Source organism: Corvus cornix, chromosome 5, assembly GCF_000738735.6.
Source record: "Corvus cornix cornix isolate S_Up_H32 chromosome 5, ASM73873v5, whole genome shotgun sequence".
Classification (NCBI taxonomy): Eukaryota; Metazoa; Chordata; class Aves; order Passeriformes; family Corvidae; genus Corvus; species Corvus cornix.
In genome coordinates this window covers 1,991,593-2,006,338 of record NC_046335.1, presented here as the reverse complement: position 1 = coordinate 2,006,338, position 14,746 = coordinate 1,991,593, and the positions used below count along the sequence as shown (strand labels likewise).

Here is a 14,746-nt window from a genome sequence, read left to right as displayed (position 1 = left end):
TATGGAATTGGCATCCTTTGGAATTGTCCTGGGATGTGCATGGGATTTCAAAGCTGAGCTTTGCTAAGTGCTGGCTTAAACACAGCAGCAGCCAAAAGCCAGGAGGGAAAAATGTGGAGGTTTGTCTTGAAAACACAGCTTAGTGATGGCAAATGTTTCCCTGCAGTTTCCAGCATGGCTGTTGTTCATCCAGTGCCATCCCAGCTCTATCCAGTGGCTGCAGCATCCTCTGCTTAAACTTTGGTGCTCTGTGAGTCTCCTAAATTGAAATCTGAGCCTTTTATTTTTTTGCAGTCATCAAATATGGTGTCGTCTTTGGAGATGGAGGTGTCCAAAATGAAGGTTCAAGCTCATCTCCTGGAGCAGGAGAACCACATCCTCAAGCAGGAGCTGGAGAAGACAAAACAGGTGTGGCATCTTACTGCCCAGAGAAGGTGTGGCTGCCCCTGGATCCCTGGGAATGTCCTTGGAGCAACCTGGGGTAGTGGAAGGTGTCCCTGCCCATGGCAAGGGGGGAGACTGGGTGGGCTTTAAGGTCCCTTGCAACCCAAACCCTTCTGGGATTCTATTTGAGTGCCATCAGATTGATTTTCACCATCTCTTCATGGATTAAAATAGTTAATTTCTTTAAAGAAAGTTCATAAAAGGAAGGGAATGTAACTCCTCTTTGAAACAGTTCCCAGGTGCAATGCACAATTCTTCAAATAAGGTTGGATTCACTTAGACTTTGCCAAAAGATTTTTGGGAATAGTGGATCTACAAAGAGAAGCTTTGGTCAAGATAAAGATTAAAAGCTCTAATCGAGGAATAGACAGGGCAAATGGGACCCACAGGAGAGCATTTCCCTGTGTAACAGGAGATACAACCCATATTAGCTCCATTTAAGGAGTGAGCTCTTCCAGCATGTCCTGTCAGGGAGAATTCCTGTTGCTAAACCCATCTGGAGATATCAGAGTCTCACAATGTCTGAGGATAATTTCCTGGAGAGCTCAGTTATCTCCTGTACAAGCACAGTTCAATTGGCTGTAAATATATGCTAATAAACACAGATAATGAAGCCTTCAAATGAGTCAGCTCCCTGATTAGGGCTCCACAAAGTCATTTTCTGCACAGTGTAAAACACTCAGTTGAGGCACCCAGTGCTCAGGGTAGATAATGGTCTTAAAAAGCAAAAGCAGCTGAGGCCTATTCAGAGAGGAGTGGACTGTGGCTGGAGTGTAATTACAGGCAGGAGATGGAATGAGGAAAGGCACTGATAAAGCACTGGGTCAGCTGGGAAAAGGACTGGAAGTCAGCAGTGCAGTGGTTTTCCCTCTGTGTGTTTTAACACAGGGTGATTTAGGTGGGATATTGTGGAAAAGCCCTTCCCTGTGAGGGTGGAGAGGTCCTGGAACAGGCTGCTCAAAGAAATTGGCTGTCCCTGGATCCCTGGAAGTGTCCAAGGGCAGGACAGGGCTTGGAGCAGCCTGGGATAGTGGAAGGTGTCCCTGCTTATTCCAGAGGGATTGGAACTGGACGACCTTTAAAGATTCCTTCCAACCCAAACCATTCGGGCCTCCCATGATTTTCATGCCAAATTTTGCAACAGCACAGAAATGTAACTGTGAGGGGTTTGCTTCCCACAGCTGCCCAGATGTTCTGATCTCTCTGACCTTCAGAATGAAGTTTCAAGTTTAATTACTAAAAATGAAAAGCTGCAGAAAGAGAAAGAAGCCCTGGGTGAGGAACTGAACAGATGTGTTGATAAGGTAAGAACTGCAAATCCACATCACTACATGCTGTTAAAATTCTTACATCTTTATCTGTATCGCCATAACCTATAAAACTTCTCTGGATATATTTTTCCTTACCCTCAAGCTGGATAAAAGCTTAATTGCCACTGCCTGGTTTTTATTCCTAGCTGGTCTTAGAGAGGAAAGCTTAAATTCTGGAGCCAAGCTTTACTGTAATTTGATTATGTAGAAAATTCCAAACATTGCAAGGAAGAGAGGCCAGGATATAAATATTGCAGCAGGACAAGGAAGACAGTGTTCTTGGACTTCTATTGCAACTCTGCCATAGTGTAACTCTGAACTGGAGCAGAGGAGTCTGCACACTGTAAATAATAATCCCATTGTGTGGAAATTCAGGGAGCTGAGGGGTTTTTTGCTTTCCTGTGTTTTCTTTCCTTCCTTCCTTAGCTTTAATTCCCTCTAGGGTAAGCCTTGAAGTCAAATTGAGTCCAAAAAATTCCTGAGTGAGGGATGGTTCCTGATGTAATCTCATTGCAGGTAGCTCAGGTCAGCTGCTTGGAGAGTGCAATCAGCAGCTTGAAGCAGGAGCAGAAATCCTGGGAGCAGCAGAGCCAGGCCCTGAAAGCGCAGCTCTCCGTCTCCCAGGACAAGGTATAAAGCAGGGATTTATGTTATAACCCTGGATAAAGGCATTTTGATCATCTCTTGTAGTGCTTTTTCTCATTAAAGCCCCCTTTTGATGTCACGCAGCTGAGACTGGCTGCTTTGAGGGGCTTTCAAAGTGATGCTCTTAAAGGGCAGAAGGAAACTCGTTAAACATGAGGGACTTTTTCTCTCTGCAGCCGAGTTACCTTTGCCAATTCCCTCTGCCTGGTGGTTCCTAAAATACTGCAGAGACTCTGCTCTTGCTCCTCTGTCCTGGTGCAGGCTCATCCTTCCTCAGGCAGGGATGGGATCAAGTGGTTCCCTGCCTGGCTGAGCATTCCTGGAGTTTCTCCTTGGCCATGGGCTGCCAGGAAGAATAAATAATTCAAGGGAAAGCTTCTTCCCAGCATATTGCAGTAAATGCTCAGGGCTGAAAGATGTTTCTGGTGAATGCAGCACTGTGGCTCTATTCAAAGTGGATGGCTGCGAGCTTGGAACAAAAAATTGGAAAATCATTTGGAATCATAGAGTTTTAAGGTTGGAAAAGCCCTCTAAGATCGAGTCCAACCATTCCCCCCAGCACTGCCAAGGCCACCACTGCCCTGTGTCCCCAAGTGCCACATCCACACAGCTTTTAAATCTCCCCAGGGATGGGGACTCCACCGCTGCCCTGGGCAGCTGTGCCAGTGCTGGAAAACCCTTTCCATGAGGAAATTTTCTCAAATATGCAATCTAAACCTTCTCTGACACAACTTGAGGCTGTTTGCTGTCCCTTGTTCCCTGGGAGCAGAGCCTGACACCGCCTTCAGCTCCACCCTCCTGTCAGGGAGTTGTAGGGAGCAATAAACTCAATTTAACATTTTCAAAGGGGGATATCAGCATTTTAACTTCACTCCTTCCATCAGAGATCCTAAATACGTGGCATACCTGCTCCACACAGGGAATCCTGGCCTAGCAAAAGCCAAGCTGTGCTCCTGCTCCTTACAGGTTCAGAGCCTGGATGAAACTCTGCAGAGCACCAACCTCCAAATGTCCCGGCTGAAATCCGACCTGCAGGTGACACAGCAGGAGAAGGAAACTCTGCAACAAGAGGTGATGGCATTGCACAAACAGCTGCAGAACACCAGTGAAAAGGTAAAGGGCTTCAGGGCTCTCAGTAGGTGTAGCTATAATTATTGTATATTGGGTATAATGTGCAGGTTTTAAGCTGATTTTTAAAAACTGTGTTTTAAGTATCGAACGTAAGCACAGGCAACGATCAGTCCCTCCCCTGAGTCTCCATTCTTCCCTAAAAGAAACCTTTTACCAATAAAACCCCCAAGTCTGTGGACAATGTATTCATTTACACCTATCAACTATAAAAATTAACCAGCTGGTCATTGACAGAGGATCTAATTTTCAGTGCAACTTGGGTTTGAAAGGTACAGAATTATACCAGCCTCTCAGCTAATGAGGATTTGTAACTGAAGGAGGTTGTAGACAGCAGTCTTGGGATTGCTGTTAGGAATTCAGCTACTAATTTGGCTTATTTGCCATGTAATTAAGGAATATTTAATGTCCATGTGGAAAAGAGGCTGTTTCAGAATTGTACAACAGGAACTAAATTACTGCTATTACTGAATGATATATAATACTGAGTTCTGTTTGGCTCTAAAGAGAGCATAAATTGCTTTTTTTTTTGTGTGTGTTGCTGAGCTCTGTGCACTCCTTGGGCACACAGCTATTACCCATGATTTTAGCAGGGAGAAGCACTTGGGGCTTTGCACATGGGATTTCTTAGGGGAAAACAGTGAGTGGGCCGGGAGGGAGATGGGAATGCTGTGACTTTGGAGTCTGCAGTTACTGAAAATCCACCTAAAACCCACCTCTTCCCTCCATCTTGAGAGGCATCTTCCGTCAACTTTGTGCATCCCAGCAGGTGAGAACACCTCTGTGAGATGCATCCAGCTCAGCCTTGGATCTGCTCATGCCTGAAAGTTACCTCCAGGCTGTTCCAGAGTCAGTCTGCTGACACTGAGTCCCTCTACAGAGGTGCTTTACATCCCTCTGTGGTTGATGCAAAGTAGTAGAGTGCTGGCTTGCTGTCCCTTGACTTGCTTTCAGAAACATTAGCTCTGTCTTTAACACTGTAAGCTACCTGGACTTTCCCTTTGGGAGGTCTTAATCAGTACAAAGACCCGAAATCCACTCTTGATGTTTGTAAAGTGGTGCATGTTTCTACATAGGCCACTGAAGATGTCCCTCTGCCTCCAACCCAAGGACTTGTTTGATTTCTTTTAAAACGTTGTGGTTTGTGTTGCTGAGCTCTGTGCACTCCTTGGGCACACAGCTATTACCCATGATTTTAGCAGGGAGAAGCACTTGGGGCTTTGCACATGGGATTTCTTAGGGGAAAACAGTGAGTGGGCCGGGAGGGAGATGGGAACGCTGTGACTTTGGAGTCTGCAGTTACTGAAAATCCACCTAAAACCCACCTGAATAGAGCAAATGTCTGCTTCTTTGTTTAAGGCCTAACCCTGCAATTCTGTCTGTCTTAAGAACCGGGTTCTGGAAGTGGCTGTGCCTCCCTCAGGGCTGCAGGACCAGCGGGGGCCAATCCACTGGGATGAGCTGGAGCAGCCACCGGAGCAGGAGCAGAGGCTGCTCAGGCAGGAGAACGAGAGGCTGCAGAGGGAAGTGCAGAGCACTAAAACAGACCTGGCTCACTCCAGGGAAAAGGTAACCTGGGCAAGAGGACAGATCACTGGAGGGTTGGGTTGGGAGCTCTGGAGGTCACTTATTCCACCCCCCTGCTCAAGCAGGATCACTCAGACCATTCTGCACAGATCACATCCAGGCAAGTTTTGAGTATCTCCAGAGAATGAGACTCCTCAACACTCTTAGGGGATTTCTTTTCTTTAAAAGACAATCCTGATAATTCTGAAATCTTTAAGATTTCAGTCCAACTTTGAGTTAACAAAAAGATTCTTAATATTCCTAACATTCTTCTTGTGCAATTTCTTGGCTCGCAGTATTCAGTGGATTATGGGGAGGAGGAAGGGAAAGAAGGCCAAGATCTCAAAGCAAATATGTCAAAAATACCCCAGAGTTGCCCAGAGAAGCTGTGTCTGCCCCTAAAGTGTCCAAGGCCAGGTTGGACAGGGCTTGGAGCAGCCTGGGATAGTGGAAGGTGTCCCTGCCCATGGCAGGGGGTGGCACTGGATGGGCTTTAAGGTCCCTTCCAACCCAAACCATTCTGGGATTCTCTGAGTCCAGAATCAACTGGTACTCGGTATTTTAGATGAAGTGGAATTATCTGGGACATCCTTCCACATTTGTTCATCTCTGATCTCCTCAGATCCGACAGCTGGAATCCACAATCCTTTCCCTAAAGCACCAAAAGCATCAAAGCCAGTCAGGGATTGTCAAAGCCATAGAGCAGGAGAAGCTGAGCTTGAAGAGAGAGTGTGAACAGCTTCAGAAGGAGTTGTCATCTGCAAACAGGAAGGTGAGTTTTGGGTGGCAAACACACAAATCAGTGCAGCAGTTTTGATCTCTCAAGAGCCCAAGGGATAGGCTGTAACTTTCTTCTACTCTGAATTTTCTGCTCTTTGCCTCTCACAGTTCTGTGTCTCAAGGAGCTGACAGGGCTCTGTGCATCTGCTGTGAGACATCTCTTGTAGCAAAGCACTTGTCTAAATACTCCTGGTTTTTAGACTTGAGTTGTCTTGGTATTCAATGATTGATGAGGGGGAAAAAAACAGATAAAATGAGAAATTGCTGCTTTTCTAAGGAAACTTCTTGTCTCTGATAGATCAGTCAGATGAATTCTCTTGAACGTGAACTGGAAACCAGCTCAGAAAACGAAGGGCTAAGAAAAAAGCAAGTCAAGCTGGATGATCAGTTAATGGAGGTACTTTTCAATCACAGTTGACTGTGGGTCTCTATCACTATCTCACTGAATTTATTTTATTTTAAAACAACTTACAGATGTGTAGTAACAGACAAAACTAACTGAAACTAGAAGAATTAACCTCTCCTAATGTTTAACCTCATTTTTCATGACCAAGTTGTGTGGCAAACATCCTTCTCTGAAGCGTGTTGTGATTACTCATAATTCACATACGGCTTCAGATATAAAATCAAATAGCAAAGAAATTTGTTTCTGTACTTGGGGCAAGGCTGTGACACTTCCCTCTTTCTTCCTAAAACGTGTCACCTCAAATTTCCTAACTACTGTTTGTGTGATGCTGCTCTTAATGTAGAAACCTGTTCTTATTTTCTCTGGGAATAATTTGCTGAATTTAAGTCTTATCTAAATCAGGATAAAATAACAATTTACACAGCTTACTGTTAATTTAAAGGCACCAATGACAACTTCAGTTGAGATTCTTCTAAAAGCTGTTGTAAAAGTTCTGCTGGAGGTGGAACATGCTGGATATCAAAACTTAGGAGTCCTTGGTTATAGGAATGGGCGGCCTTACTGTGTTCAGTGTGTCCCATAAGGTCAGCCCTGACCTCCAAGTTTTCTCTCAGCAGTCTTGTTTAAATTTGATAGCCTGGATTTGAGTTTAAAACATGATACATTAAAAAAACCAAAACAAAACCTCAGTTTTGACTTGTTCCATAAGTCAAAGCATCTTTTAGATGAGGCTTCTATGCCACTTTATAGAAGGCTTCATGTTTCTTGTCAAGACAGCAAATGGGAGCCATTAGGCTGAAAATCCTATGTAATTAGTAACAAAACTGTAAAAGCCTAATTAGGAAATAAGAGATTTTGACAAGTTAATGAAAAGACTGCTTATATTCCCAGTGCATTTATTTATATTGTCTTAATTAAGCTTTGGGAAAATGCCAAGCACTTAAACCCATAAACACCGAGCCTGGGATGGCATTTTCTCCTGAAATGTGTATTTCAAACAATCAGGATTCTGTTCCTCCTGCTAACCCTTTCCCAGCAGGTGTGTACAACATTCCCTCAGTGCTCTGTGACTTCTAACGCTCTCTTTTGTGCCTGTTCTCCTTTTGTCCATGGCTAACCTGGCTAGAACTCAGTGGTTGGAACTAGCAGAGAAGGGGGCACTTCTCTCTCTGAAATAGTGTGCAAAGGTAGAGCAATAATTTTTAATGTACCACCATAGCATGGAGAAAACATTCCTTTATTTTTTTTTTTATGGATTTCTTTTTTTTTTTTTTTCTTTTTATTCCATGCATCTTTTAAGTAAAGAAGCCACTGTTCATTTCATTGTCAATTTTGGACAGCTGCACTGGGTTCTTTGTGGCCGGTGTGTTGTGCAGTGTGGTTCTGTACTCCAAGGAGCTGCATATTCCTAAGGGATTGCCATGAAAATGGACAGCAATCACCCCACTGCATTCCAAAAGAATTAAAATTGGGAGTTGAGAGAATGAAAAGTGGCTTCCTGCTAACCCATTGACTGTGAGGCTTGAAGGTGTTTGCATATTTACCTCTGGTGCCTGCATGCTTTTCTACCAGACTGTCCAATGTTTCCTTAAATTAATTAATTTCTGATCCCATTGGGCATCATCCTGATAGTTTAGCAAGTTCATGATTGTTCCATTTTCTTCCACAGAGGAATACAGCAGGGCTATATTGTTTTCATTGTTGGTTCATTAGTATTTATTTTTAAGATGCTGTTAACACTAATTGACTGTTTCCTCATTAGTTACTCATGTGCTTCACAACATGACAGGAACCCTGAAAGAAATTCCACCAAAAGCTCATTATTTTCACTGTTTATATTGTCAGGAAAAGCACAGCTCCTTTACAGACAAAGAGAACCCCTAAATAGCTTTAAAAAGTACAAATCATTTTATTTTGAAGTATTTATAAAGCTATTTTCTGTTTACCTGGACCAGCAGAGATATAAGATGGTAACAGGGCCAGAAGAGCTGCACCACTGTGCAAAATATTTAGAGACTAAGTCATTAACTGAACTATTATTCCAAATTGATAATTTTGCCCCTTTTGAAAGGGAAATTAAAACCACTTTTGAAAGGGAAATTAAAACCACTTTTGAAAGGGAAATTAAAACCACTTTTGAAAGGAAAATTAAAACCACCAAGAAGATAACCCTATACACCTTTTCCTAAGGGAACAGAGTAATGGTTTTGATGTAACAGGTGACAATTTATGATGTGATCAACTGGTAACCTTTATGGGAAGAAATTATTAATGTTACACAAATTCCAACTGCAAATGAATTTTTCTGAACCATCAGGGATTTTTACTGTCCAGTTCTGGTCCTTTTTAGTATCATTAACGATTCCAACTGTGAGTTAACTTACCTGGGTTTTACTTTAGTCTGTGAAAATTCTAAATTATTTCACATGACTGTCTTGGCTCATAATATCCCCACAGTCAGGAGTGAACATTAGGAAAGATCTATAGGGTTTTAAATACTGAATTCTGAATGTAATATAACCAGAGATAAATGTTCTCTCTCCCTCCTAAAGACTAGAAACAATCAGCACAACTTCAACCTTCCCCTTCAAATGGGAAATTGGAAATGGGAAATTACTGTTACTTAAAGTCCACCATAGGCCAACTAAACTTTGATAGGAATTCATCCAAAATTTAGTGATTTTTTTTTTTTATAATTCAGGCCTGAAATGATGAATCAAAGCCCAGCTTCCTTTCAGCTTCAGCGCTGCATGTGAAATCCCATCTTTTCTTTCGCTGGGGGAAAAGCTGCCTGCTCACCGTCTATCACTGAGTCCAGGCTTGTTTTTCTCACCCACGAGAGATCTGAGAGCAAGCTGCTGCCTGGAGCAGCCCAGGCAGAGGGGGCAGGTGCTGATGGCTGGGATTTTTGCCTCCCCAGATGCTCCAGTCCGGCGGGATGCGTAGCCAGAGCCCGCGCTCCCGGGAGCTCCAGCAGCAAGGCTGTGCCCCGGTGCCCAGGGAACAGATCCTGCAGCTCCAACAGCAGCTGCTCCAGGCAGAGAGGAGGAGTCAGCACCTCCAGGAAGAGCTCGAGAGCAGAGCCTCAGGGACAAACATGCAGCAGGTAAGGTGCTCCTTGAAAGTGAAAATTTTTAAGGTATTTGGTTTAGTTGTCTTGGGTTTTTTTTTTTTCTTCTGAGGAGATCCGTTCTCTGTTTATGCCAGTTCAAAAGTTGAACTTTGATGCCAGCAAGGATATGTGCAAAAGATGCTGTTCAGCATGGTTAGCCTGAGCCAGAGCTTCGTTTTGAAGTCCTCTTAACTTTTGAGTTAACACATTTAACTGGCTTTTCTCCTTCTGCTCCATGTGCAGTAAGTGTTTATAGGGTTGGGGTTTGTTTGTTTCTTTACCTAATGTCCATGTCTGGAGCTGTTATTTTTAAAATGCACCATGCCAGATATTGCACAAGCATCCATCACATAAAACCCTGATTTGGGCTGTTGCTGTCACATGGAGTTGTAGCAGAGCAGAAAACAAATTAATCCTTTTTATAAGGTCAATCTTCCTGATTTGGCCATGAGACAAGACATTGGTACTGTTGTACAGAAACTTCAGCATTGGCATTTCTGAGGGAAGACCAATTCCAAGGAAGATTAATTCATCCACTGCCCATGTTGGGCAGAATCACTTTTAGTGTTGTTTGGATTTTTTACCTTGTAAAACAGAATTATAGGCAATAGAAAGGTTTGTATCTCCCATATAAAAAATGCCAAGTGATCCTTTTCTTCAAAAAGTAATTGGATCTCTAAATCTCTAAAGCTTTGGCTCAGGCCATAGGTCTTAAAAGAATATTACAACTCTATCTTCTGAGAAAAGATAAAGCTGTAAATAACCTAAATGTATATTTAGTATTTTATCTCTCTTAGATTTATTTAGATTAGATATTTATTTAGATTTATACTTAGATAAATAAATGAGATAAAATACTATTAGCTATTTATTCATCTGTTAGCAAGAAAAAAAAAACCCTCTTATATTCTAAACTTAGATTACAGTTAAACTTTAAAATAATACCTTAAAATAATAACAATAAGACCAAAACGTTGAAGCGCAAAAATCTCTGAGCATAGTAATAGGGTATTTCAGGAAAAATAAAGATATTATGGAGAGAGTCTTGGCAGTAACCAGTTTTTGAAGTTTCCAAAACTTGGAGTAAAAATTCTTTTTTAAGAAAGGCATCAAATCAAAATGTTTCTTAAAAAAAATTTTAAAAAACCCCCGAACCTTAAAAGCAAACAATTTAAGGTTAAGTAGAAATAAATTGATTGTAAGGTTCCTTTCCAGAAGTGCATCACCACAAGCTGAGGTACTTGGTCCCATTCCACAGAGAGCAAAATGTGCAGTTTAAATTAGAAATCAATCAAAGCCACATTGCAGCAGGGGCAGCTGCAAATGAATGTGCTGGGATTGCATTAGGAGTGATGACTTTGTAATTTAGCTTTTGAAATCAATCTGCAGACGAGTCACATCCTGGAACTTGTAGTTCTAGAGATGAATTGCTCCTGCATTTCCTGGAAAAGCTTTGTCAATTTAAAAATACTTACAGAGAGGCTTTGCAAATATTTGCTGTCAATGCACTAATGCACTCAATCCTTTTATTTTTTTTCCCTTTTTTCCTTAAAGTGAGTGGATATTCTGGTTTATAACACCCCTTTTTTCATGGACTTTACTAGATAACTTTCTAAATCATTATTAAAAACTCACATTTATAAACATTTATAAACAAAGCCAGATTTATTTCAGTTTGTCTCCACTTTGCTGCTTCTCATAAGCACCTCCTGCTTTCATCTCTTGTTGATTTTTCTTTGCCATCCTGGTTTTTAGGGTTTAACATTTAGTTAAGCTCATTTCCCTTTCGATGTCCCCTTTAGCACCCTGAAAACTTGCATCCTAATCCCTCTCCATCATCTTTTCACCAGTGAGTACAAGGTCAGGTTATCTCCATGCTTTCTGTGTAAAATTAATTATTTAGTTCTGCTGCTGCTTTGCATTTTGCAGCTCTCTTAGATCCTGTGTAATGAGGTATCCAAAGTTATCCCTTTATTTTAATGGAATTATTTTGTGCTTCTCCTGCTTTGCAGTTTTCATTGCCTTTTGATCCTGATTGTTTGTGTTTTTTCGTTCATTTTGCAGTCAGTCCTGAGTTATTTTCATCCAAAGGCTGCTGTTACATGTTTAAATTTCACTAAATTAAATTATAACTCCTGAACTGTTTCTTACTGTGTTAACCTGTCTGGACTCTTCTGAATTCCCAGTGACTGTTTCTGCTGTGTCCAGTGCTGTGATTACCTCACATTCCTTGCTCAATAACTAAATTTGGGAGCCTGTTAATGACCCACTATTTCCCAAAGTTTGCCTAGAACCGACTAATATTTGAGTTGCTCAACTCCCCGTTTGCACAGCTATTTATTTCAAATTTCATATCACCTCTGACCAGCTGCTTGTTCACTCTGAGGGAAAAACAACAAGGTTGAAGATAGAAATGCGAAGTTTTCAAAGGAGGTTCAGTTGGGCTTCATTTTTCCCAAATGCTGGGCAATCTGTGAGATTTTTATCTATGATAAATGAGATTTTTTTATGTTATATATGAGATTGTTTAGAGAGAAAGGAGGGCGATTTCCTCTAAACAACTTTGCTAACTTAATCATTGCCACTGATCTTTTAAAAAACATGGATGAGAGTCTTTAGATGTAGAAAATGCCCCCTCAACCTCCCAGCTGTGTATGTGTAGCACTAATATTCATATTTACAAATATAAAATATAAGGTACTCTGCATGGTTTTTCTGTGTGTGTATTTTTTTTTTTCTGTCCTGTGTTGCTTGCTTTGCTTATATTGGTGATTTTTTTTTTTTTTTTTTTGCTTGAAGTGTACATGTTTGGAAGAAAAACCTGGATATCAGGGTGAAGTATTCCCACTTGCCTTCTTTCTCTAGGCCTTGCTACCGGAGCAGCGAGCAGTGCATGCAGATTCCTACCGGAGGATCGGGCACCTCTGACACCTCTGGCTGCTTTTGATCCCATTCCTTTTCCATGATAAACACACACAAACACACAAACTGGCATAAGCTGAGAAACTTGAGGATCAAATTTATTTTTTCCCCCCTAAAAAACAGCAAAACAAACCACAAAAAAAAAAGTCTCCGCAGTGTTATTTTCTTATTTATTTGTCTAGAAGCTATTTTGTGAAAGCTCAGAAGCTTCCAGAAGCTTTTTTTAACTTGTTACAAATGGGGTTTATTTATGTTATTTAAAATGTGCAGTTGTTCAGAAGGGGAAAGAGCCTATTTTTCTCAAAAGGTACTAATTTTATATGAGATTTGAAGAAAATCTGGGGTATTTATACTGCATTTTTGTATAAGATGTATAAAATTTTTAACAGGGAAAGATGACTTTTTTTTGGATGTAAATGAAAAATAAAATCTTTTTTTAAGCATAATGTGTCTTGTCTTCATAGAAATCAATAATTTCCACTTCAAGAATGACCAAGTTTTAGACAAAATACTTATCTTTGCTAATGAGGATTGTTATATCAGCACTTCTGGGAAAGATCTGTGGTGGGGATGTACTAGAGTACAGAAACTCTGCTTTTCTTTAGCAGATGTACCTGAAAACAGAAGAAAATGGGAGATCTTCTACTGCTGTGGCCATGAAGTAAAAAGGCAGTGCAAAAAAAAAAAAGGAAAATTATTGTTTTTTGGATGAAATTCTATAGTTTTTGTCTCGAACTACTTGAATAAATCAGAATTTTAATACTTTAATAGTTCAGCGAAACACCTCTTTAAGGCCTATGACTTTTTTTAATTGAGGCCATGAACCATTTCAGCTGTTTGCTTGTAAAGATCTTCTGGCTCCTATTTTTACTGACCTTAATGTTACTGCCTGAGCTGACTTCTCCCATTTAACATGAAATAATATGAAGTGAGAACATTTAAACCAAAAAAACCAGGGATCACAGAGACTGAGACCTCTTTTTAATTCTTCTTTTCCACATAACTACTCACTCAAGGTTCCTGCAACCAGTGGGAAGTGGAATAGTGAGTTCCAGGGTTTTGAATTCCAATCAAATTCCTTTAATTCAGAAAAATATCCACTCCACCCACACTGCAAAACTGTTTTCTATGTGCCTCTACTGTCAGTTTTTTCATAAAAATTATTTATCACATAGCCCCATACACAGATTTGAGTTTCTGTTACAGCAAATAAGATGTTTGGGCTTAAATCAATCCCCCAAGGGGATCATTTTGTAGGGGTTTAGATGAGGAACTCCCTACCTGAAGCAGTTTTTCATTTATCCTCCTCCACAGGTGCGATGGGTTTGGGTTTGAGGGTGTTTTATTTTGGGTTGGTGCTTTCTCAAAGTTAATCTCCTCAAATGACTTCCTAGAATTTGAGTAACAAGCAGCATTAAAATAAAGTCTCAGTTTTCCTGCAGTCAGTGTCTCAAGTTCCTAAATCCAAACAAGTCTTTTTGTAATTCCTGATGTTCCTTATTTATTTGGGGAAACTTCCCTCAGGTGTTGGTGTAATGGTCTCATGACCAGAATTATTATGCTTTTGGTTACAGTGTCACCTTGCTGAAGAAAAAGAGGAAAACCAGTTTAGGGTCATGAAAACTAATCTAAAAAGATGTAAAAAATGAAGTTTGGGATAATGGAATCCTACTTTTTTTGGCTATTACTCGATTTCAAGGTGTCTTTGGCATGGGAGAGTTACACTGTCAAGCATTACCTTATGACCTCACCTTATTTTTATTCTAAAACCATTGGATTGGCATTTTGTTTCCCACGTTCATCAGAAATTTGGCAGCACCAAAGAACAAGAAAAGGAAATTACCCAGCTCTGACCATCACAGAGAACAAGACAGAACTTAAAATTTTATATCATTTTTCCTTGATCTGGTAATTTCAAGTGTAACTTAGACCTGGAAAACCAATGCAGTGCTGAGAGTGTCCTTTTAAGTGTTGCCCATAATATTTTGCTTCAGTGAAGGGTTTATTAATTTATTTGTCTCTAAAACAGACTGGAGTGTGGAGGGCTAGCTATTTTCTTGAGCATAAAATGGGGAAAAAAATAGACTGGTGAATGGGAACTGATCTTTAACTGATTTTTCACGTAAATGTTGCTTTCCAGGGGGGTCATGAGCAGCTTCTAAAAATGATGGAAGAGCGGATGATGGATGTGGAGCAGAAACTAAGGCTTGTGAAGAGGCTTCTCCAAGATAAAGTAAATCAGCTGAAAGAACAAGTAGGTGTTCTTAGACTCCCTCAAACCTTCCACATTCCTTCTGTAAACCCCTAAGTGGGCAAAAGCTGCCAAGCTGTTGTTCAGAAGAAAGTTAAAAGTGGTTTTATTTAATGCTTTTGAGCTCAATTACAGCATGTTTGCCCAAAGCTTCATAAACCTCCAAACTGGGGACTGAATCT

General features: G+C 40.8%; 1 protein-coding gene across 10 annotated transcripts in view; it reads left to right on the top strand.

Moving 5' to 3' along the window:
• The window catches only part of NIN (ninein), a 60,835-nt gene that overhangs the window by 41,821 nt on the left and 4,268 nt on the right, over window positions 1-14,746 (top strand). For 4 of the 10 annotated variants that reach the window (XM_039552495.1, XM_039552494.1, XM_039552503.1 and 1 more), the window contains 9 exons: window positions 295-408; window positions 1,626-1,748; window positions 2,271-2,384; window positions 3,366-3,512; window positions 4,917-5,096; window positions 5,716-5,865; window positions 6,172-6,270; window positions 9,200-9,385; window positions 14,454-14,567. In XM_039552495.1, coding sequence (XP_039408429.1) covers window positions 295-408; window positions 1,626-1,748; window positions 2,271-2,384; window positions 3,366-3,512; window positions 4,917-5,096; window positions 5,716-5,865; window positions 6,172-6,270; window positions 9,200-9,385; window positions 14,454-14,567 — 1,227 coding nt within the window. Of the gene's footprint in view, window positions 1-294; window positions 409-1,625; window positions 1,749-2,270; window positions 2,385-3,365; window positions 3,513-4,886; window positions 5,097-5,715; window positions 5,866-6,171; window positions 6,271-7,405; window positions 7,467-9,199; window positions 9,386-11,193; window positions 11,252-12,190; window positions 12,760-14,453; window positions 14,568-14,746 lie in introns of those variants that run through there. The other 6 variants (XM_039552497.1, XM_039552500.1, XM_039552499.1 and 3 more) reach the window with 6 other exon arrangements.